This window comes from Dendrobates tinctorius, unplaced genomic scaffold (genome assembly GCF_039654945.1).
Source record: "Dendrobates tinctorius isolate UK_male_01 unplaced genomic scaffold, ASM3965494v1 ptg000003l, whole genome shotgun sequence".
Lineage (NCBI taxonomy): Eukaryota > Metazoa > Chordata > Amphibia > Anura > Dendrobatidae > Dendrobates > Dendrobates tinctorius.
The window spans coordinates 91,637,142-91,661,183 of NW_027361671.1; the positions used below are offsets into that span (position 1 = coordinate 91,637,142).

General features: G+C 43.2%; 1 protein-coding gene across 3 annotated transcripts in view; it reads left to right on the plus strand.

Annotated features, from left to right (window-relative positions):
* Positions 1-1,482: 1,482 nt before the first annotated feature.
* VSIG10 (V-set and immunoglobulin domain containing 10) overlaps positions 1,483-24,042 on the plus strand; it is a 49,380-nt gene continuing 26,820 nt past the window's right edge. Inside the window, exons 1-5 of one of the 3 annotated variants that reach the window (XM_073559635.1) lie at positions 1,483-1,600; positions 1,940-2,249; positions 14,454-14,732; positions 18,880-19,182; positions 21,393-21,656. In XM_073559635.1, the coding sequence (XP_073415736.1) occupies positions 2,189-2,249; positions 14,454-14,732; positions 18,880-19,182; positions 21,393-21,656 (907 nt within the window). In that variant the 5' untranslated portion in view covers positions 1,483-1,600; positions 1,940-2,188. Of the gene's footprint in view, positions 1,601-1,625; positions 1,646-1,939; positions 2,250-14,453; positions 14,733-18,879; positions 19,183-21,392; positions 21,657-24,042 lie in introns of those variants that run through there. The other 2 variants (XM_073559645.1, XM_073559655.1) reach the window with 2 other exon arrangements.

Below are 24,042 nucleotides of genomic sequence, written 5' to 3' on the forward strand. Positions count from 1 at the left end.
AAGTCAATGAGTTTGTGGAAAACATCAGACAGCACTCGAATCACGACCGATTTCCGCACATTGACAGAATGGAGACGATGGAGACATTTTTTTCTCTCCATTTTCTCCTTATCTGAGAGATTCGGATCACACTATGATCAAACGCTGAGTTCGATGAAAGCGTCATTTGCATAATTGTCCTGATTCTCTTGGATGAGAGAATGTACAGCCGTCTGCCTCTGCCCTTAATAGTAGTCAGTACACAGCTGGCAGCAAATCTGCATCTGCCGCTAATTCTGCCTTTTCCTCTGATGTCTGGGGGACTCTGTTCTCTCTCTACCTTTGTACAGTCCATGAGAGAGCAGCCCTGAGCCACTATGCAGCAGGTGCAAGCACCAGGAGTCCGACCCAGCTCCCACTATGGCTGGTTTCACATTAGCGCTTTTGTGCGCAGCGCATCGTGCGCACCCGTGCGCATGCGCACTGCGCACCTATGTTTAACATGACGTGCGCATGGTCTTGTGCACACTTGCGTTTTCGTGCGCATGCGGTTTTTTGTCTTTTGCGCCAGGCGCGCCAGACGCAACATGTTGCATTTTTTGCTCCATCCTGTCTCGTAAAAAAAACGCATGCGCACGCTTGCGCACGGAATGCGCAAAAACAACACATTGAAGTCTATGGGAACGCATGCGTGCGCATGGTCTTGCGCACAATTGCGTTTTTTTGCGCATGCGTTTTTGAGGTAAACAAGTCTAGAATGTTCTCTAGGCAATGGAAAAAAATGTCACACCTAAAAACGCATGTGCATAAAAAACGCAAACGCATGCAAAAACGCATGTAAAACGCAAGCAACGCTGCGTTTTTTGACGCATCAGCGTGCGCATGACGTTAAAAAAACGCGCGTTTGTTTTGCGTTTTTCTTTGCGTTTTTTATGCGCCCGATGCGCTGCGCAAAAAAACGCTAATGTGAAACTAGGCTAATAAAGGAAAATAGCCTGCAGCACTCCAGTCAGCATGCATTGTTTAGGCCACGTTCACAGTCAGGCTTTGGTGAGTTTTTACCTCAGTATTTGTAAGCCAGAGCCAGGAGTGGGCGATAAATCCAGAAGTGGTGACGGGTTTCTATCATACTTTTCTTCTGATTGTTCCTCTACTGGTTTTGATTTAGAAACACTAAGGTAAAATACTGACCAAATACTGATAGTGTGAACATGGCCTTCAGCTCATTATTCTGTATTTTGTTTAGAATGATTGCATACACCCTACCAAGCTTTACCCTATTATTGCCTAGGAACCTTCTATATGTCGCACCTGGCTGTTCCCTTTGCAGTTAGTGATACATATTGCGCATTATGTCTCTTATTCATCCACGGAGAATAGAAATTTCTATAAGTTTGGATATTTTGTGCTTTAAAATGCTCATGCAAAAGCTATAAAAAAATCCCTCTTCCAAAATGGCGCCAACTACTTCACACATGTAGTGAGCATGCGTGGATCAGCGCACTCTAGTGGTCATGAATAACTTTGCAGACAAACACATTGGTCTGATCTGGGCATGCTCCGCACAAGCAAAACAGACTGGAAGACTGCTGAAACATGTGATAGTGCAGCCCGGGCTCTGGTGAGCGATGAGAATTGGACGCTATTGCTAGACACTTGTGTGCAGGTTATTGACTGAGCAATTCTACAGCTGGGAGCTGTGTGTGTGTGACATAATGTGCGGTCTAGGTGGTGACATGGCTTCAGCAGGCGCTGCTTTGTGTGTCTCTACATTATATTGCTTCACAGAGGCGCAGAATGAGCTGGAGGCTTGCACATTTAGGGTTAATAGTTTCACATTTCTTTTGGAAATTGGACCTGGATTGCCGCGGTATCTAATCTATGTATCCATGTCCATACTGCAGAAGGCTGGGCTATACACTGTATATATCTATATTGTACTGTCTACCTGTCTCCCCAGGTGCAGCTGCCTGCCTCTCCCGGAGGAGGGGCACCTCCCTACCTAGGCACAGGGAGTGGTCTGCCTGCAGCTCACAAGCCGGAAGAACAATAAGTTCCAGGTGTCACCGACATTTGAATAGTTGGTGAGAGAAGCCGGACACTTCCATCCCACACGTCCCGTATCACCGTCTGTAAGAGACATGGAGAAGCGGGCGATGCCCTGAGTGCCCCCCGCTGTCCTGCAGAAGAGAAGGACTGGTCCCTGGAGATGGGGCCCCTGGAGGAGCTGCTCCTGGTCCTCTGTGTACTGTGCAGGGCCACCAGTGGAGGTAGGAGACATCATCTCACTGCACCTGCTACTATTGCTGGAAGCAGAATCCTAGAGATCACCGTGCGACTACCGCGCCGTGCCCCAGGACATTGGTCTGCAGCTTGTGCTTGCCTTCCGTCCTGGAACCATGACTCCTGGCAGGCTATCACAAGCTAGAGCCAGAAATTGGAGTCCAACAGGTTCTGGAGATCCACATGCTTCAGACACCGTCTCTATTAATATAGGAACAGACATTGCCGGAAGTCTGAGCACTGATAAGATCAGGCTCTTATTTTCACAGACCTGTCAGACCTGTCCTGGTCGCTTTCTCCTCACTTGTAATGTGATGGAAGTCTAAAGGTACTGTCACACTAAGCAATATCGCTATAACCTGTGACGTTATAGCGATATCACTATGTCTGATACTTGCCTACGACCCACTCCCCCCCGCTGGTTATCGCTGATTGCGCGAGAACGTTCAGGACCGCTTCTCGTCGTCAGCTTCCTGCGGCGCTTCCTGTGGAGAGACGAGCGAGGAGCCGGGCGGGAGGACGTCAGGATCGCCTAGTGTGACAGGTAAGTAGCGACCCCTGACCCCTGCTATGTCGCTGGTGAGATCTGCCTGTGTGGCAGCTTACTACCGACCACTTAGCGATGCACCAGCGATCCTGACCGCGTCATATCGCTGGTCGGGATCGCTGGTACATCGCTAAGTGTGACAGTACCTTAAGGCTGCGTGCCCACGATCAGGAATAGCAGCGTTTTGGCTGCAGTTCCCCTGCGGTGCGTCCAGAACGCTGCGTTCTACATTAGAAGCATAGTAGATGGGATTTATAGAAATCCGGTGCCTAATGTGCTTCCATTTACCACTCCATAAACTCACCCACGGTGCAGGTGTACGAGCCGCAGCATGTCAATTATCTGCATCGGAGACGCTAGTCTTTTCTGCGTAGTTTCACCCTTTATCCATTCATTAGATTAAATAAATCCGCACTGTTCAGAGAACACATGCAGATTTTTCTACGTGATTAGAGCGCAGCGTTTTGGATACAGCTAAAATTCCATGCGTCCAAAGCGCTGCTACTACCTGATCGTGGGCATGTAGCCTAAGACCATGTTCACACATTGCATTTTTGCAGGCTAAGGGTATGTGCACACGTTGCAGATTCTGCTGCGGGGTACAGTACCATTCTAATTAATGTAAAACAAAAAATTCTGTGCACATGCTGCGGATTTTTCCGCGCGGATTTGCTGAGGATTTGAATCCGCAGCATGTCAATTCTCTGTGCGGAATCCGCAGCGTTTTTAAACCTGCTCCATTATAGAAATCCGCAGTAAATCTGCATTAAATCCGCAGGTAAAATGCAGGTTATTTTACCTGCGGATATAGTAAAATTTGCACGCTGAAAAATCCGCAATGTGTGCACATACCCTTCACCTTCTCTCTTGGCAGCAAAGAAGTTGCTTAAAAAAGCAGGTTCTGCAGTTGTTTGTTTTGGGTTTTTTTTGCTGTTTTTTTTTTTTCCTGCGTTTTTCACTGTGCATGCTGATATAATTTAGTGACTGTTGTTCCTGTTTTCTGCACCAAAAGCGCAGCGAAACCTGATCTGATACCTGCGTTTTTTCTGTATTTTGCATCTATTTGTTGCTATGGGTGAAAAAATGATGAAAGAAGTGACATGCAGCAGTATTCCAGTTTGGCCAGGGGAAAAAAAAAAGCGTGTGTGCGCATGAGGCTTGTGTATGAGGTTTCTGAAACTTCCTAGCTGTTGCTGGTACTGTAAAATGTAGCTTTTAATTTACCGTACATGAAAAAAAATGCAACTTGTGAACATAGCCTAAACTATATTCACACAGTTTTTTTTTTTCAAGGCGTTTCGAAACCACGTTTTTCAAGCAGAAATTACTTCAAGAAACGCTTTTTTTTTTTTTTTTTTTTTTTTTTTTTTTATAGCGTACGGTATGTGGCAGAGTTTTTGATTTCCTGAAGCTTTCCTTGCACTCTGTGTGAATAGAGCCTTGTATGGAGACGTTTTCTTCGGGATCTGCCTCTAAGCCTTGACGTGCACTTTTTCTTTTCACCAGCTGTTTAAAAACTTCAAACATAAAAAATATATATATTAACAGCAAAGTGAATTTACCGTACATTTGTAATACCATTCTGATTAACTTGTATTTGATGAGGATTTTGAAGCAGATCTGCCCCAAAAAAGCTCAAAAAAAACAGTGCAAACATAGCCTTAATCTCCATTTACCCTCAAATTTACGTACCGTTGTGGCCGAAAGTATTGACACCCCTGCAATTCTGTCAGATAATACTCAGTTTCTTCCTGAAAATGATTGCAAACACAAATTCTTTGGTATTATTATCTTCATTTAATTTGTCTTAAATGAAAAAACACAAAAGAGAATGAAGCAAAACATTGATCATTTCACACAAAACTCCAAAAATGGGCCAGACAAAAGTATTGGCACCCTCAGCCTAATACTTGGTTGCACAACCTTTAGCCAAAATAACTGCAACCAACCGCTTCCGGTAACCATCAATGCGTTTCTTACAATGCTCTGCTGGAATTTTAGACCATTCTTCTTTGGCAAACTGCTCCAGGTCCCTGATATTTGAAGGGTGCCTTCTCCAAACTGCCATTTTTAGATCTCTCCACGGGTGTTCTATGGGATTCAGGTCTGGACTCATTGCTGGCCACCTTACAAGTCTCCAGTGCTTTCTCTCAAACCATTTTCTAGTGCTTTTTGAAGTGTGTTTTGGGTCATTGTCCTGCTGGAAGACCCATGACCTCTGAGGGAGACCCAGCTTTCTCACACGGGGCCCTACGTTATGCTGCAAAATTTGTTGGTAGTCTTCAGACTTCATAATGCCATGCACACGGTCAAGCAGTCCAGTGGCAGAGGCAGCAAAGCAACCCCAAAACATCAGGGAACCTCCGCCATGTTTGACTGTAGGGACCGTGTTTTTTTCTTTGAATGCCTCTTTTTTTCTCCTGTAAACTCTATGTGATGCCTTTGCCCAAAAAGCTCTACTTTTGTCTCATCTGACCAGAGAACATTCTTCCAAAACGTTTTAGGCTTTTTCAGGTAAGTTTTGGCAAACTCCAGCCTGGCTTTTTTATGTCTCGGGGTAAGAAGTGGAGTCTTCCTGTCTCTCTTACCATACAGTCCCTTTTCATTCAGACGCCGACGGATAGTACGGGTTGACACTGTTGTACCCTCGGACTGCAGGGCAGCTTGAACTTGTTTGGATGTTAGTCGAGGTTCTTTATCCAACATCCGCACAATCTTGCGTTGATATCTCTTGTCAATTTTTCTTTTCCGTCCACATCTAGGGAGGTTAGCCACAGTGCCATGGGCTTTAAACTTCTTGATGACACTGCGCACGGTAGACACAGGAACATTCAGGTCTTTGGAGATGGACTTGTAGCCTTGAGATTGCTCATGCTTCCTCACAATTTGGTTTCTCAAGTCCTCAGACAGTTCTTTGGTCTTCTTTCTTTTCTCCATGCTCAATGTGGTACACACAAGGACACAGGACAGAGGTTGAGTCAACTTTAATCCATGTCAACTGGCTGCAAGTGTGATTTAGTTATTGCCAACACCTGTTAGGTGCCACAGGTAAGCTACAGGTGCTGTTAATTACACAAATTAGAGAAGCATCACATGATTTTTCGAACAGTGCCAATACTTTTGTCCACCCTCTTTTTTATGTTTGGTGTGGAATTATATCCAATTTGACTTTAGGACAATTCTCTTTTGTGTTTTTTCATTTAAGACAAATTAAATGAAGATAATAATACCAAAGAATTTGTTTGCAATCATTTTCAGGAAGAAACTGAGTATTATCTGACAAAATTGCAGGGGTGTCAATACTTTTGGTCACAACTGTATCTGTAGAAAATTCTCTGTGTGAAGCTTTAACAATTATAATACAGAACCATCACTCCATGAACATTTACCTCTGCCATTCCAAAAACCAATGCCTCACCCTTAGGCCAGAGTCACATGGGCATATAAATTGGACGAGTGATGTCCATTTTTGTTTTTTCTAATTAAATAGCACTTGGACCAATGTTACTCAATGGGGCAGTCCTGATGACCAATTTTTTTAATTTTATTGGCATAATCTGTCTGTAAAAAAGCCTCACAGAATGCTGCGATTTCACTCTGAAATCAGATGCCTCTCGCCTTACATTCGAGTCTATGGCTTCACAGAAAACATCGGACTGACTGCACTCGGATGACATAATCACTCAAATAGTGAATCTACGGTTGTGTTCACATCTGGTACTCTTATCCCTGTCGAACAGCACATGGACCCGGAGCGTTTGCTCCATTCACGCATCCGTGAAAAAAATGGAGCCGTGTCACAATCAGAATCGGCCATTAAATTCCATAATTGTCTGTCAAACAAAGGGGAAAAATAAAAATTAGTTTTGCATCAGTTTTTCTTTAAAGGGAATCTGTCGCCCTATTTTTCACCTAACAGCTGCCGGCACCAACATCAGGAGCTTATCTACAGCATTCTGTAATGCTGTATATAAGCCCCCGATGTAACCTGAAAAATGAGTTATATTATACTCACCCAGGGGCGGTCCGGGTCCGGTATTGGTCCGCTGGGTGTCACTGTCCGGTCCAGCGCCTCCCATCTTCTAATGGTGACGTCTTCTTTGCTGCCTGTTGTGGCTTCTGCGCAGGCGCACTGCTCTGCCCTGTTGAGGGCAGAGCAGAGTCCTGCAGTGCGCAGGCGCCGGGAGGGGTCCGGCGCCTGCGCACTGCAGTATTCTGCTCTGCCCTCAACAGGGCAGAGCAGTGCGCCTGCGCAGGAGCCACAACAGGCAACGAAGAAGACGTCACCGTTAGAAGATGGGAGGTGCCGGACCGGACCGTGACACCCAGTGGACCAAAACTGGACCGCCCCTGGATGAGTATAATATAACTCATTTTTCTTATCTTTCAGGTTACATCGAGGGCTTATCTGCAGCATTACAGAATGCTGTAGATAAGCCCCTGATGTCGGTGCCGGCGAATTGTTAGCGGAAGTAAAAGTTCAGACCGTTTACCTCCTTCAGTTTTTAAAAATGGATGATATAAGCAAAACAGATGACACTGTTAAGTGAAAAAAACGTTCAATTTTTCACAGATGTAAAAACCCTAAATGGATGTGTGAATGTAGCCTTGCATAGAGACGACCAGTGGTCTGATGGTAAGAACAGAAGATTGTAGAGGGGTTTCACAGTTCTTTCATATGAAAGCTAATACTGAGCTGCGCTGTGTAAACCATGAACGTGACACAAAGCTCGCTGGAGCACCGGATGACAGTCGGGGTGCTGACGATCAGACCCTCCCCAAATATTACTAGTGGCCTGTCACACGGAGAAAGAAATTGAAAAATTATTTTAAATTTTAAATTCTAAATCTGCCTTAAAGGATATGTGCACACGATCAGAAAACGCTGCTGGTTGGACGCTATGTGCAGTGTCCAACCCGCAGTGTCCAGATGTTACAGCATAGTGGATGGGATTTCAAGAAATTTCATGTTCACTCTGCATCCACAGAAGCCCGCAGAGCTTGACGTGGCGTGTCTCTCTAGACTGCAGCATGTCAATTTCACCCATACAATGTATTGAACGTGGTGAATCCGCACGAAACAGTCAGCACATGCGGATTCACCTGGATTTTGGACGCAGCGAACATACGCTGCATCCAAGGTGCTTTCACTTTGGCTCGCCGGCACATACCCAAAGGATTTTCCTTGTTCTGGGAAATGCATGTACTGCATCATACTCTCTTCTGATATCTGTTCATAGACAAACAAAATACAATCGCACTTTTTACATGGCTGCTGCCGTGATATCATGTCTACATCATGTCACCACTAATTCACTGCAGTCAGTGTTGTTTGCCTGCCATTTTAAAGATATAGGGCCCATTTCATCAACATGTTTTCAACAGGTTTCAGGGGCGGGTCTGTGCGATATGCACAGTGACAGTGCCCGCTCTTTTGTCGGCTCATATCTGCACTAATGAGCCGGCTGCAGAGCGGTGTCAAAATACCTGTCGTGCAGATCAGCTCTTCACCCGCAGGTGACATCATTGGTCTCTGCCCGGTATTATCACACCGCTGTATTGTCGGCTCCGTTTCAGAGAGGAGGCAGTGACCGAAGCCTCTACCCCTTGCTCTGATGGAGTATTCCAGCATACACTGGGGCTATCAAATGAATTGGCATCAAACAGGCAGTATAAAAAAAAAAAAAATACTAGCAGTTACATAGCGTAGTTAGGGAACGGTAGGGAATTTTTAAAGCAAGTACAGTGGGGGGAAAAAAGTATTTAGTCAGCCACAAATTTTGCAACTTCTTCCACTTAAAAAGATGAGAGAGGCCTGTAATTGACATCATAGGTAGACCACAGCTATGAGAGTCAAAATGAGAAAACAAATCCAGAAAATCACCTTGTCTGACTTGGCAAGATTTATTTTGCAAATTATGGTGGAAAATAAGTACTGTATTTGATCATTAACTAGAGTTCATCTCAATATTTTGTTATATATCCTTTGGCAATCACAGAGGTCAAACGTTTTCTGTAAGTCTTCACAAGGTTGGCACACACTGTTTGGTGTTATGTTGTCCCATTCCTCCATGTAGATCTCCTCTAGAGCAGTAATAATAATCTTTATTTTTATATAGCGCTAACATATTCCGCAGTGCTTTACAGTTTGCACACATTATCATCACTCTCCCCGATGGGGCTCACAATCTAAATTCCCTATCAGTATGTTTTTGGAATGTGGGAGGAAACCGGAGTGCCCGGAGGAAACTCACGCACACACGGGGAGAACATACAAACTCCTTGCAGATGTTGTCCTTGGTGGGATTTGAACCTAGGACCCTAGCGCTTCAAGGCTGCAGTGCTATCCACTGAGCCACCATGCTGCCCAGTGATGTTTTGGGCCTGTCGCTGGGCAACACGGACTTTGAAATCCCTCCAAAGGTTTTCTATGGGGTTGAGATCTGGAGACTAGCTAGGCCACTCCAGGACCTTCATATGCGTCTTACGAAGCCAGTCCTTTGTTGCCCAGGCGGTGTGCTTGGGATCATTATCAATCTGAATGACCCATCCACGTTTCATCTTCGTGCCCACTGATGGAAGGAGGTATGAACTCAAAATCTCGTTACATGGCCCCATTCATTCTTTCATGTACACGGATCAGTCGTCCTGGTCTCTTTGCAGAGAAACGGCCCCAAAGCATGATGCTGCCACCCCCATGCTTCACAGTAGGTGTGCTGTTCCATCTAAGGTTATGATTGTATGCTTATATAATTGTGTTATATTACCTTTCTTTGTATTCAGTTTTGCATTTGGTCTGCTGCCACCTGCTGTCCTTTTCTGTATAGCAGACAGCAGCTAATTAATTCTAGTACATGTCTCCCACTTCCAGGTCAGGTGACTCCTTCTCTTCCTGCCGGTGGCCATTACTAGTTTCTTTGTCACCCGGGAGAGACATGCTTACCAGGCTGTGGAAGGCATCAGTTTTTTTTACCACAATTTTCTAAATTTGCTGAATCAACTTGCTGCATACCTTGCTGCACACATCTTGCTGTACCACCTGGGTTGTTACACCTGCATTTCTGGAGAAGTACTACATTACCAATCATACGCTGTATGTCCAGATTTCCAATAAACAAGTCTGGACTTCACAATATCTGGTTTGTATCATCTCTCCGGACGCTTGGAACAGCAAAACTGCAACAATGGTCCTGTCTGCTCTGCATCGAGGAAACGGAAGGTAGGAATCTCTCCCAGCCCCACTCAACTACACCTCCATTTGCCTCATGTGGGGACAGAACAGTAGGTATGCAGGTCATTCACTAGGTCCCCCTGTGTGGTTCTGGGATTTTTGCTCACTATTCTTGTGATCATTTTGACCCCATGGGTGAGATCTTGCGTGGAACCCCAGATCGAGGGAGATTATCAATGATCTTGTATGTATTCCATTTTCTTATTATTGCTCCCACAATTGATTTCATCACACCAAGCTGCTTGCCTATTGCAGATCCAGTCTTCCCAGCCTGGTGCCAGGCTACAATTTTGTTTCTGGTGTCCTTCGACAGCTCTTTGGTCTTCACCATAGTGGAGTTTGGAGTGTGAATGTTTGAGGTTGTGGACAGGTGTCTTTTATACTGATAACAAGTTCAAACAGGTGCCATTACTATAAGTAATGAGTGGAGGACAGAGGAGCCTCTTAAAGAAGAAGTTACAGCTCTGTGAGAGCCAGAAATCTTGCATGTTCTTAGGTGACCAAATACTTATTTTCCACTATAATTTGCAACATAAATCTTGCCAAATAAGACAAGGTTGATTTTTCTGGATTTGTTTTCTCATTTTGACTCTCATAGTTGTGGTCTACCTATGATGTCAGTTACAGGCCTCTCGCATCTAGTGGGAGAACTTGCACAATTGGTGGCTGACTAAATAATCTTTTCCCCACTGTACATATTTTAGGAGTCGGAGTCAGTCCATTTTATACTGACTCCACCAAAATGGACACCGACTCCGGCGCCACATCCCTGGTACTCGCAACAGAAATTAACATGTTGCGGATTTGAAATGGGCACCACAGATCTGTCAGTGGCATGAGATTTCTATAAATCCCAACCATTTTCCTGGAACTTTAAGATGCTGCATTTTTGATGCAGCAGAAAACGCTGTCAAACTTATTGTGAGAACACTAGGTGGTTAATTTTGATTCCTAAAACTGTATTCCTAGCAGATTTAAAAAATGGACTTATGGATGGCATATACAGTAGATGACAATAAAAATATTTTTTTTTTTTAAAATGGACGATTTATTAATATGGCTATCTGAACTTTGCCTTCTAATATTGTGAAAAGTTTCCAGCTCACCAAAGCAAAGTTCATAGAGAAGTAGCTCTTATCATTCTAACCCCACACTTGGTAAATAGACTTCTTCTGATCTTCATTATTAATTTCCTTAAGGGCAACCTGAAGCCTAGTTCACACAGCATAGTTAGGTGAGTGTTGTAGCCATGGGAATCTATAGGCACATATTGTATTTTGATTAGGTTCCTCAGGTGTCCTGTTACAAAGACATTCCCACTACAATGCTGTAATGAGAGAGACCTACCAGCAGTACATGGTCTGTCATAGCGCTGTAAGGTTATGTTTACACGTTGCGTTTTTGCTGCGGTTTTTTCATTGCAAATTAAAAGCTGCTTTTTCCAGTACCAGCAAAAGCTATGAGATTTCAGAAATCTCATGCAGTTTTTTTTTTTTTTTCTTGACTAAATTGGAAAACTGCTGTGCTTTTGAAAACTGCAGCATGTCACTTCTTTCAGAGTTTTTTTTCACCAATAGAAAGCAATGAGTGTGCAAAAATGCAGGTATTAGACTTTGCTGCACTTTTTGTGAAAAAAGCAGGTACTGCAGTATGTGAAAACCATTTATTTTTGTGATTCTTCTCCCCCCCCCCCAAGTTTAAACCATAATGTTTTGGTCTCCCCACATGTGAATGGCATTTAAGGTTAGTACAGTTTAATTAAAGTAGTGATGTGTGTTACAGTAAACAATGGCTGACTAAGGTGTGAAATCTAACAACTCCTGACCAACTCAAGGGCTGACCAAAGTGTGGAAGTAAACCATGTCCAACATACAGAATGCACTGCTATTGTCCTGACTGAATCAACTCGCCCCACTTACATTTGTAATTACGTATTTTTTCATGAACTAACTAATCTGAACTATTTTTTCAGAATAGTCACTATTTTGTCAGATATAAAAATCTTTTTCCACTAAAGGTACGTTCCCACTGTCAGGAATTGCTGCGGGTTTGATGCGTATTTATGCAGCGTTAAACCCGCAGCAGCCAGATGGCCCAGCATAGTGGATGGGATTTCTAGAAATCCCATGTCTAGTATGCGTGCATAGTCGCCTGCGGACACTGACATGCGGAGCGTCTTCCAAGACCGCAGCATGGCAATTTCTCTTGCGTACGTAACACTTTTAATCAATAGAATGTATTGGACGCGGTGATTCCTCATAGTCCAGTGAACACATGCAGATTCCCCTGCGTTTAATAGACGGCAGCAGACATGCGTTGCATCCAAAGCACTGCTAGTTCCTGATCGTGGGAACGTAACCTAAATAATTTGAGCAAATTGCCCTTTTTTCCCAAAAATGGTTTTATGGTTTCACTTACTTTAGTGACCTAACCCTTTGCAATGTTTAAAAGAGCAGGTTATGCCTGCAGGAAAAAAATGTAGCAAAAATGCAACATGTGAACCTAGCCTAAGGGTGCTTTCACATTGCATTTTGCTCCTGCAAAACAGGATTCAGGCGTATGCACCGATGGAGCCAAAGACTATAATGGTGCCGATAGAGTGAACGTGCTGTGTATCACTTTCTGGCGTGTCCGTCTCCAGCTGGTGTATACGCTAGAGAATGCTGTACGGCAGAGCTCATATTCACTTGGTCAGCACCATTATAGTCTATGGCCCCGCATACTCTGTAATTGCTTCCTATGGGTGAAAAGAAAACGCTGTAAAAAGACTGAAAGAACTGACATGCTGCAGATTTTTTTTTTTTTTTTTTTTTTTTTAGAAAGCAGATTGCAAATTTAGTCAGGAAAAAAATGTGCATGAGATTTCTGAAATCTCATAGCTTTTGCTGACACTGTAAAATGCAGCTTCTTATTTGCATGAAAATCGCTTAAAAAAAAATGCTGCGTGTGAACACAGCATAATTTCGTACTTGTTTTTTTTTTCCATTAAATTCTTTTAAACTGCTGTAAAAAATAAAATAGTTTTTATAGATTGGAAAAATGTATTTTGTGATAGTTGGTTATTTTTACTCCCGTTACATTTAAAAATTGAAGTCTGTAGCATGACATATAACAAAACACAAAGCTTTAGTTTCATCTCTTTGCAGCCTTCGTTCTCATTTATTACATCGGTCATCCTATTGGCTTTGGAAAATCTGAACGCAGCTAGGAAAGTGTTACAACGAGCGTTGATGGCTGCATTTTTAGATAATTTGTAGAAAAACGACATTTAATCATTAAGGTCTTGTTGGGATATCCATTGCTGAATTGTGTTTTGGTGACAAAAGGCGGAGGAAAATTGAGGCATGGAACACCATACAATTAAACCAAAATATATCATGTGTTTACATTTTTATTTTTTTTCAATTTGTTGACTGTTTTTACTTTGAAGATATATAAATTGGATTCTGTCTTACAGGAGCTGTCACTTGACAGTAGCTGTCCTCCTGAATCTGATAGATAGAAATATATATATATTGTAGGGATTCTACTCGCTCAGGTGCAGCGGGAGACAGTCAAGAGGCAGGTTCCTTTAAAGTTCATGCGGTTTATTTGTGTCATAAACCATAAATCAGCATATCACCAAAAATAGCCTCTAGCTTAGGCAAAAAAGAACATAAAAATGTCCATTACTTCAGGCACAGTTTATCCCTCCTCACATACAGCCAGCATACATAGGTCTCACCGGGTCAGCAGCCTCAGCACGTGGTCTTCAGGAAGGTAGCCCACCTTCCTCCACCTAGGCCTGCCGGGACCTTCCACATGGCCCTATCAGATCCATGCGCTCTCTCTCCATGTGACCAGACCTCAGGTACCTTATATGGTCCATAACCACACCCACAGGTGATCACATGGCTATGACCTCACTAAAGGTCCTATTACACAAATCCACACACAGGCTTCCCTGACACACTGTAACGGAAACATCAGCAGTACCTCTGCTGATCAATACTCGAGCCTGCATCTCAAGGCCACCTACCTTGGGATACATAGCGGTCATTTACAGATTATGATTCTCATTCATTTATAAACTGACCTAAAGTGGATTTCCCATTTACGTCATTGATGGTAGGTTGCAAGGATATGCCATCACTGTTTGGGCACTGTGACGGCCACTAAATGCTACATGTTGCAGGCACACCAATGTTGACCATGCAGCTTTTGAAAAAATCTGACCAGAGCCAAATGAGCAACATGGATTCCCAGCAGTGCTACTACTGTATTATAGATATTATTGGAGTTTTTACCCTCTTAACACTTTGGCATGTCCTGGTTATATCCCATCAGTGTCTTAAGTGGAAACCCTCTTTAGGGCCTGCGTTCTCTTTTGGCTGAAGGTTAATCTCTATTTTTTCCCACTTTCACATATTGCAGCTTCAGTATTAATCATCTCTGGAGAAAAGGGTGGACAAGCAACTCTACCATGTAGCACCGTAGCAGAGAATGCAAAACCTGTCATCTGGTTTATTGGGAACCTGAAACAAGAAGTGCTGAACTGTAGCAACGAAACCAGTTCTAATCCAAAATACTCAAGACTGAACGGGAGTTCTCTTGTGATTAAAGATCTACTCATGGACGATGAAGGACTGTACGGCTGCAAAGACTGTTCAGAAATGGCAGACACTCCAGCTCAAATACAGCTGAAAATATCAAGTAAGCACTATCTCAAATCCATTTTATGGCAAATAATAAAATATTTTTTGCCCCCAATATTGAGATCTCACAACTTCTATATCCCCTTGTATAAAGAAATATTCTAAGAGATTCTTGAAATCACTAAAGAGTAGAGCTAACATAAAGCTCTGTAGAAATAATGTTTCTGCTGTTCCCATCTTCTTGGCTTCTGCCACTGTGCACAAAGTGGTGGTGGCACGTCCTAGTGAAAGCCACCAGCTCTTGTCCAACATAATGAATGGTAATTTACATAGGATCATAAGTATAAGTCCACTGTGATAAGAAACCTTATTGAACATAATCGGAACTTGATTGGCAGTGGAAAGGTGGCCATAAATATTAGGATAAAACTACTATTTTGTATAGGCCGGACTACCTTACATATGTTAGATATGCATATGTTTGGTTGACAGATGTCTTTGCCTGTTCCCTGGGTGTTACCATTCCCCTTGACTGACAGGTAAAACACTCCTCTGCTTCTTTTACCGTGGCTCAGTGGTTAGCACTGCAGCCTTGCAGCACTGTGGAGTCCTGGATTCAAATCCCACCAAGGACAACATCTGCAAGGAGTTGGTATGCTCTCCCTGTGTTTGAGTGGGTTTCCGCCAGGTTCTCCGGTTTCCTTTCACACTCCAAAGACATACCGATAAGGAATCTAGATTGTGAACCCCTTTGGGGACAGCGATGATAATGTATGTAAAGCGCTATGGAATAAGATAGTGGAATAAAAGCAAAGCATAATAAATAGTAATAAATCACACAGAGCTCTGCAGAGCTCGATTCCCAAAGCCCTGTTCTTAGGATCGTCGGGAACCCATTGGTTACAGCCTTAACAATTGGTAAATTTCACTTGTCTTACAAATAGGAGATAACTTACTGTTTTGAGAATAGCCCTTTATTTCCTTCCCAACATCGAGCATAATAGTACGCTGATGTCGGACTGCCCCTGTTAAGTGCGGGCTCCGGCGCTGAGCCTGCACCTTTCCGGGCACATGTCAGCTGATATATACAATCCACCCCTGGCTGTTAACTAGTTAAATGCTGCTGTCAATTTCTGACAGCGGCTTTTATCTCGCTCTTAAGAGAAGCGCGTCATAAATCCCGCCCATCGGTGACCCCGTCACGTGATCGTGGGTCGGCGTGAAAACTAGAGGTCTGAAGACCTCTATGGTTGTCTTTGTCAGATTATGAGCGCCACCCCGTAGTCGCTGCTCATAGCAAGTGAGCATTTTTGCTACACAAAGGCGATCTGATCATCGCCTGTGTGTAGCAGAGGTGATCGAAGTAATGCAGCTTCTAGTCTCCCATAGAGACTATTAAAGCATGCACAAAGTTAATTTAAAAAAAAAAGTAAAAAATATATATATATATATATCTCTATCTATCTATCAAATCCCCCCCCCCTTTCACACTGTTCAAAATAAAACAAAAATCAAATATACATATATTTGGTATTGCCATGTTCAGTAATGCTCGAATGTAAAAAAAAGAACCCGATCGCTAAATGGTGTAGCGAAATAAAAATTAAAGAAATAAAATGCAATAACGGGTGATCAAAAGATTGTATCTACAGTAAAATGGTATACATAAAACCGTCAGCTTGGCATGCAAAAAATAAGCACTCACCCAGCCCCAAATCATGAAAAATGGAGACGCTACAGGTCTCGGGAAATGGTGCAAATTTTTTTTTTTTTTTTTACCTAACTATTTTTCACCACTTAAAAAAAAAAGAAACCCGGACATGTTTGGTGTCTATGAACTCGTAATGACCTGGAGAATCATAATGGCAGGTCAGTTTTAGCATTTAGTGAACAAAATAAAATAAAAACTGGGGAATTGCACGTTTTTTGCAATTTCACCACACTTGGAATTTTTTTCCCATTTTCCAGTACACAATATGTTAAAACCAATGGGGTCTTTCAAAAGTACAACTTGTCCTGCAAAAAAACAAGCCCTCACATGGCCATATTGGCCGGAAAATAAAAAAAGTTATGGGTCTGGGAAGAAGGGGAGCAAAAAACTAAAACACAAAAACAGAAATACCTCCTGGTCGTGAAGGGGTTAAAGGGAACCTGGCAGCATGTATCCAGCACTGGCCGGCTGTATGATTTCAGCCAGGTATGTTTGACTCTGAAATGCTGCAGTGTTTCAGAAAAAAAACATACCGGTACTTTAAAAGTTGCAGGGGATACTAGTTGGAAAGGCAGCCCCCCCCCCCCCCTTGCTGGATTCTTTTAAAGTCTGTTTTTCTCTGAAACTCCTCAGTGATTCAGTATCAGTCGCTACAGTGCTTCCTACATTGAACTACAACTTTCATGATGTGGAAAAACATTACTGAACTTTGTTAAAGGTCATGATCGTTGTTACCATGTTTAAATGTCGCTGTCAATCACTGACAGCGGCATTTAACTCACGTGTGCCAGAAGCTCTGCGCCCCGTCACGTGATCATGGGGGGGCGATGGGTTGGCATGACAGATGAGGGATCTGCCAATTTCCTATAGACATCAGCCTGTAGCTATGAAGCCCTGCTATGTGTATCAAAATATAAAGTAAAATAATCTGGTAAACTGTGTAACGAAAAAAAAAATCAAACCGTCAGAATAGTTTTTTTGGTCTCCGCAACTTTGCAATAACAAAATAAAAAAACAGAAAATTGCAAGGTTGGGAAGAGGTTAAAAGGAGCAGCCTCTAATTAAACGCTTGTTAAAACTTCTTCAAGGGGATTTATAGAGCTACACCGGGACTTTGCAATTTTGCATGCGACACTGTTCTCACCTATTTAAAAACGATCAGGAAAAAATAAGGTGAGGTGCTCTGAACATAAATGTTCTTTTAAAGAAATTGCTTTGTAGCCAGTGTTAACTTCAGAGTTGAGAGAACAATCTGTACAAAAGGGTAAAAAAAAAAAAATGGTGGCATGCTGGAATGGGGCTTGTCAGTACAGTAGAGCTTCTCCTCCGGAAGCGCTGCTGCTATGGGAGAATGGCTCTGTATGTGCATATAATTTGGGAGTGCTGGAGACAAAGGCCCCCATTTATCATTGCGTTTTTTTAGGGTGTTTTTTTTTTTTATGCCACAGAAATTTCTGAACAAATTTGGCATCATATTGCAGAACATGCGACTTCTTGTTTGGAACAGGTGCAAAATATGATGGTCAAACATTAAAAATATTCTTTTTCTTTTGTACAAAATTAATGAGCAGTTAGCGCCATTTTGAAGAATTTGGCGCAACAAAAACAAAACGGCTGCACATACAGCAAGACAAAAAAGGAAAGGAAGTTAAATATTCAAATGATGAATGAAGGCCAAATTATATGCTCGGCACAATTTTCTTCTATTTATTCTGAGCATGCAGCATAGACCACAATAGGTTAATCCTCCCAAATCTTTAGAAAATCAGGCTTATTAAAGCAGATGTTTGTTATAGTTTCACTAACTTCAATGTCCCTCTCAGATATACAGGTATGATTAAAAAGCTACATTATGTTGTTCACTTGCCCTTTAAATGTAACAAGTTCTTCATCATTTTACTTTTTATTTAAAGGGAATCTGTCAGCAGGCTTTTGTTATGTAAGCCCAGCAGCATAATGTAGGAGCAGAGAACCTGATTCTAGTGATTTATCATTAACTGGACTGTTTGGTACAGTTTTGATAGAATCCCTGTTTTTTGTGCCGTAGATGTAGCAATGATCAGAGTTCTGAGTTTTGTATAACCCCTCCCACACCAGTGATTGGCTGCTTCCTGTGTACACTGAACATTGTCAGCAAGCTGCCAATCAGGGGCGAGGTTACATATATTAGCTGGTCTGCCTGGCACGCAACACCTAGTCCTGCTGTAATAATCTCCTGCTGATAAAACACTGATTGTATTGCAACGACATCAAGTTGTTGAGCAAGTGACACTAACCTGAAATCAGTCTCTCTGCCCCTACATTATGCTGCAGAAGAATTAAATGTTAAAAAAAAAATGCTGGCAGATTCCCTTTAAAAGAGAGGGGCACTTTAAATAGAGTTGTCTCAACAGGATAGCTGCTCTATAGTTATCTTGTCAGTTTTTAACTCCTGAATCTGTATTATTACCAACTAAGAATCCATGTCAATATTAACTTCCCTTTATCCATTCAGGTGGTCCACATAATATCACTTTCCTGATATCTCCTACCAAGACTCTTCCAAATGGTACCCATTACACTTCAAGTGGTTCCAACATAATTTTCAGCTGCACTAGTTATTCCATCCCTGAACCGACAAATTCGGTCACGTTCCAATCGGGGAACGTTCCTGAGCTCTTTCACTCAGTAAACGCAAGCTCACTTAATTTTTATTTGGGCAACGTAGCTGCAAATTACCAGGGAAACTACACATGCTCTGTTGTAAATCCTCTTAGTAAGAAGACGCTCAACTACACTCTTCAGCTTCTCGTTTATCGTAAGTATGATAATTCTCCACGACCATGAGTAGATTAAAACTCCAATGATTTGCCAGAAATAATAAGACATGCCAACATACTTCATTCACATACTAACTAAAGGACATGTCATATTCCATATTACAACTCCGTTTTGTACAAAACTGTGATAGGACTTCCGTAAAGGTCATTGAACCCCCATATGCTTTTGTTTCAACAAAAAAAAGTAGTGTACCTTCTAGGGTAGACTTCTTCTCCATACATACGGAGTTGACCAGAGCTGAACAGGTGCACCACAATACTTCAGCACTGGTGGAATAAGATTACTGGCCCTGGATACCAGTCAGAAGAGGAGAAGGGACTAGTGAGCCATTGATAACTCTGACATTTCCATGGTGTGAGTTTACAGAACCTAAAAAGTTGAATGTGGTCAGTGATCCAGTCCTTAAAGGGAACTTGTCACCCCCCCCCCCCCCCCCCAGGGCGTTTTTAAGTACAAGAGCCACCTTCAGCAGCACTAAGGCTGCACTCTGTCATGGTGGCTCTTCTGTTTCTGACCCCTAGTAACGCCGAAATATTGACTTTTATAAATTGCTCCCATAGGTATGTTTTCTCCCCTTGCATCAGCCGCCTCCCAGCCGTCCATCATCCCCCTGTTGCATCTCTGCGCCGCCTCCTCCTGTGTTGCTGTTGGTGTTAAATGCCGGCGGGCGCCTCCGCTGTGCCAACAGTTCTCGGGCATGCGCAGTGCCCGCTGCCCGGAAACCGACATCAGGCTATCGCGACTGCGTGTTGCGCAGGCCCCAGATTCCCAGCCCTGCAGTGCGAATACATCACAACACACACATCATAACACACTGCACATGCCTGAGAACTCTTGGAACAGCGCAGGTGCCCGCCGGCATGTAACAGCAACACAGGAGGGAGGCGGCGCAGAGATGCAACAGGGGAGTGGTGGACGGCTGGGAGGCGGCTGATACAGGGGGACACACCATACCTATGGGACACATTACAGGTAAGGGGAGCAATTTATAAAAGTCAATATTTCGGCGTTACTAGAATTCAGAAATAGAAGAGCCACCTTCACAGAGTGCAGCCTTAGTGCTGCTGAAGGTGGCTCTTTTACTTAAAAACGCCCTGGGGGGTGACAGGTTCCCTTTAAAGGGGGATTCTCAAGTTGTCTCTTGAGCAGCTCAGGAGCAATGCAGTCTCCTCCCTCTCCTTACATCCTAGCCCGCTTCGAGTGACGGTTCTGGTGAATAGTTGATCTGTAGTAATAGCAGAACTACAAAGCTCAGCACAAGATCTGCAGTAAGCCAGTCAGCTATCAGTGTATTTTATATAGATCTAACATGGAATTTGAACAAGCGCATGCTCAGGTTAGCAGGAGCAGAGAGCTGAGATTAGCAGACCTTCTGTGAAAGCTGCAGGCTGGTGATTTCTAACTGCATCTCTTCAGAAGATGAGGGAGGAGGAGAAAAGTGAGCAGCTAACTGCTTTATAGAAATAAGTGGGCTGGAGTAGTGTAGCTACTGCACACTCTCAGCAAGGGGCTGGAGGCCGAGCTCCATGGAAACAAGCTGTACACTATGAAAGATAAGAGCTCTCATTGCAGGAGTATGACAGCAGATAAGTTTGCAATTTATTTGTTTTTTTCTAATTTGATGCTTTCTAACCAATTGAAGCAATTTAGGAACTTTAAGTTATGATTATACAGTGTATATATAAAAGTTACCAAAAGGCTACTGGAGGCAAACTTTTTTGGGAGTTCCTCTTGGGGTACTTTTGGGGTCTAGTACTTTCACTCATGAATAAAGTGCTGCGGACTACACTATTCTTTCTTTGAAAAACGCGTGGACACTAACGTAACAGAACCCAGCAGCAATGTGACCATCCTTCATACAGGCTGATCTGGGCTATGACCACCAATCAAGTACTAGCCTGTATAGACGAGCTGAGAAAAGTTCTGTGTTTATAGAAAGTACATGTTATCGGCAGCACATCACCTGTTTACTCTGGATAGGACGATGTGCTGCCAATCATGAATGAGCGTTTTGGCTCATTCATCAGGTGTTTGCCACATGTTGATACAAGCCAACAAATGAGCAACCAAGTGTTTTAAGGAATGAACATTCCCAACTACTCATGGGAACTTAAGTGGAAAACCATTTGGTAATTGAGTGGCTGTGAAAAGTTAATATTCTTGTATTTTTTTTTTCTTTACCCACAGATCCACCTGCTTTTCCAATGAAGTGCAGTGCTCAGTACACAGCGGTTCCCTCAGGATTGGCATTGACATGCTCTTGGCTTGGAGGATATCCATCTCCACTACTGCAATGGGAAAATGGCAATAATGTACTGTCCAATGGGACTTCAGACACATTGGAGGTGACTGTAAATGGCTCCCAGTATCCTAATGGACAAAAGCTTGTTTGCAAAGGAAAACACTCCATAGCAAATATAATGAAAGAGGAGAAGTGTGAAGTTCAATTAAGTAAGGAAACAAGTGACTGTATTTACCGCTGCATTGTACTACACTCCTTTTCTAGACTTTCTTGTCAATTTAGCATCTTAAAAAATGTAATCTCTATATCTGAGCATCAGGTAATCTGCAGAAAGACAATCGTCTATATATAAAGCAAATGTAGAATATAAAACCATTTTAAACTTTGAGGGTATATTTACACTGCATTGCTTGGGTTGTAAACCTCATTGCCACATAACTTATCATAGAAGTTTTTTATGTCCAATATATTAGCTTCATTTTTTTAAGACTTTAATACAAAATTGCCTTCCATTTTTGAAGCCAGAACACGTCCATGCATTACATGGGGCAGAACTTTAATAATCTTTATGTAGCGCCAACATATTCCGCAGCGCTTTACAATTCAACAGTTCATATACAACTGTCATAACAAAGTTAACAATAATATATTAATGCAAAGATAATGATCCTGCCCGTAAGAGCTTACTGTCTGCAATGAGGTGGGGGTGACAAAGTACGGTGCTTATTTACAATGATGGTCCAGCCATCTTGCAGAAATGAGGGGTAGATGAAGGCTGTGTGAGCTAGTTGCCCTCCAATATTTGTGGTGCTTTTGGGAGCCATGGAGTTTGATGGAGGATTATGGTCAGATAAGTAGGTAATGGACTATATATCAAAGGATTTTGATTAGGGAACGTGATAGGCCGCCCTAAACAGATGTCGGAGCACCTAAAACTGTTTAAGGGTACCGTTACACTAAGCGATGCACCAGCGATCCCGACAACGATATGGATCGCTGGTGCATCGCTAAGTGGTCGCTAGTGAGCTGACACACAGGCAGATCTCACCAGCGACATAGCAGCGGTCGGGGGTCGCTACTTACCTGTCAGACGCGGCGATCCTAACGTCCTCCGCCCGCATCCACGCGTCGCTCGTCGGCGCCACAGGAAGCGCCCAACGAGAAATGGTCCAGGACGTTCTCGCGCAATCAGCGACAGACAGCGGGGGAGCCGGTCGGAGGTAAGTATCACATGTAGCGATATCGCTAGCAATATCGCTGCTACGTCACAAAACCAGTGACGTTACAGCGATATTGCTAGTGATATCGCTATGTGTAACGGGCCCTTAAGTTTTCGTTAGTCCTAATTTCTTGGGGTAGAAAGGGGGAGGACGAATCCAAAAATACAACTGACGGTCATAGTAAAATTGCTTTATTGGACATAGTGAGGCAAGGCACAAGCACAACATACTACAGAGCCATACAAATGAAGATAAAATCAGCAAATGGGGACACAGAGGCCCTTGTAGCCATTACTGCACATAAGTGTATCAGTAATCACATGGTACTAATATATACCCAGCAAATAATGTTACATGATATAATGCCCATGGTATACTAGTAAATAGCCAGACTGAATGGTACTAGATCAGGCAAAAGTCAGAGAAACATATTCATGTAAACAGTGTATCATACCTGACCCCCTGACGAAGGTGTTCCGAAACGCGCGTTGGGGCGGACCCAGGGACCCCTTGTTTGCCACCTGCTTTCTTATGTCCAGGTATGATACATTAGTAATGTGGGTGTCTTATTGACACCTCTCCATTACTAACCTCGGGGCTTGAATGATGTCACTGGACAAGACAACGGAGACATCAAAACCCCCCCAACTATTACCCCACTTGCCACCGCTACAGGGCAAGTGGGAAGATCTGGGCAAAGTGCCAGAATTGGCGCATCTAATGGATGTGCTTTTTCTGGCATCTGCGAGCTGCTATTTTTAGTCTGGGGGAACCAATATCCAAGGCCCCTTACCAGCCTCAGTATACCAGCCCCCAGCTGTCTGCTTTAATAGTCACATTGTAAGAAAACAGACACCCAGAAAAAAGTCCTTTAATTGAAAGAATAACACAGATTCCTTTAATATTCTCAATAAAACCATATTTACAACTTCGCCTAATTCCACCGAAGACCTCGATCTCTTGTAATAAAACTAAAATAAAAAAGCAACAATATACCATACCTGTCCGTCGTTCTGTCCCACACCGTAATCTATGCCTGGGGGATAATTAGTTTTCAACCTGGACGGTGCCAAGATGCAACCTTCCAGGCTGAGAACCACTTGTGAATGGGCTGCTGTGAGGGCAGCATCAGTGTCTAGTGGTGACGTCACTGAGGCTGCGTTCCCAGCCGGGCTGAACCGCGGTGACCTCTGTGAGATCCCCGCTAGCACCGTGAGAAAGTTACGGTGCAGAGGCAAGTTCACTGCAGTGAAATTCTCCCAGAGACCTCGCATCTGCACCGTGCGACTTTGTCACGGTGCTAGCGGGGATCTCAGAGGTCACCGCAGTTAAGCCAGGCTAGGAACGCAGCCTGTGATGTCACCGCTGGTCACTA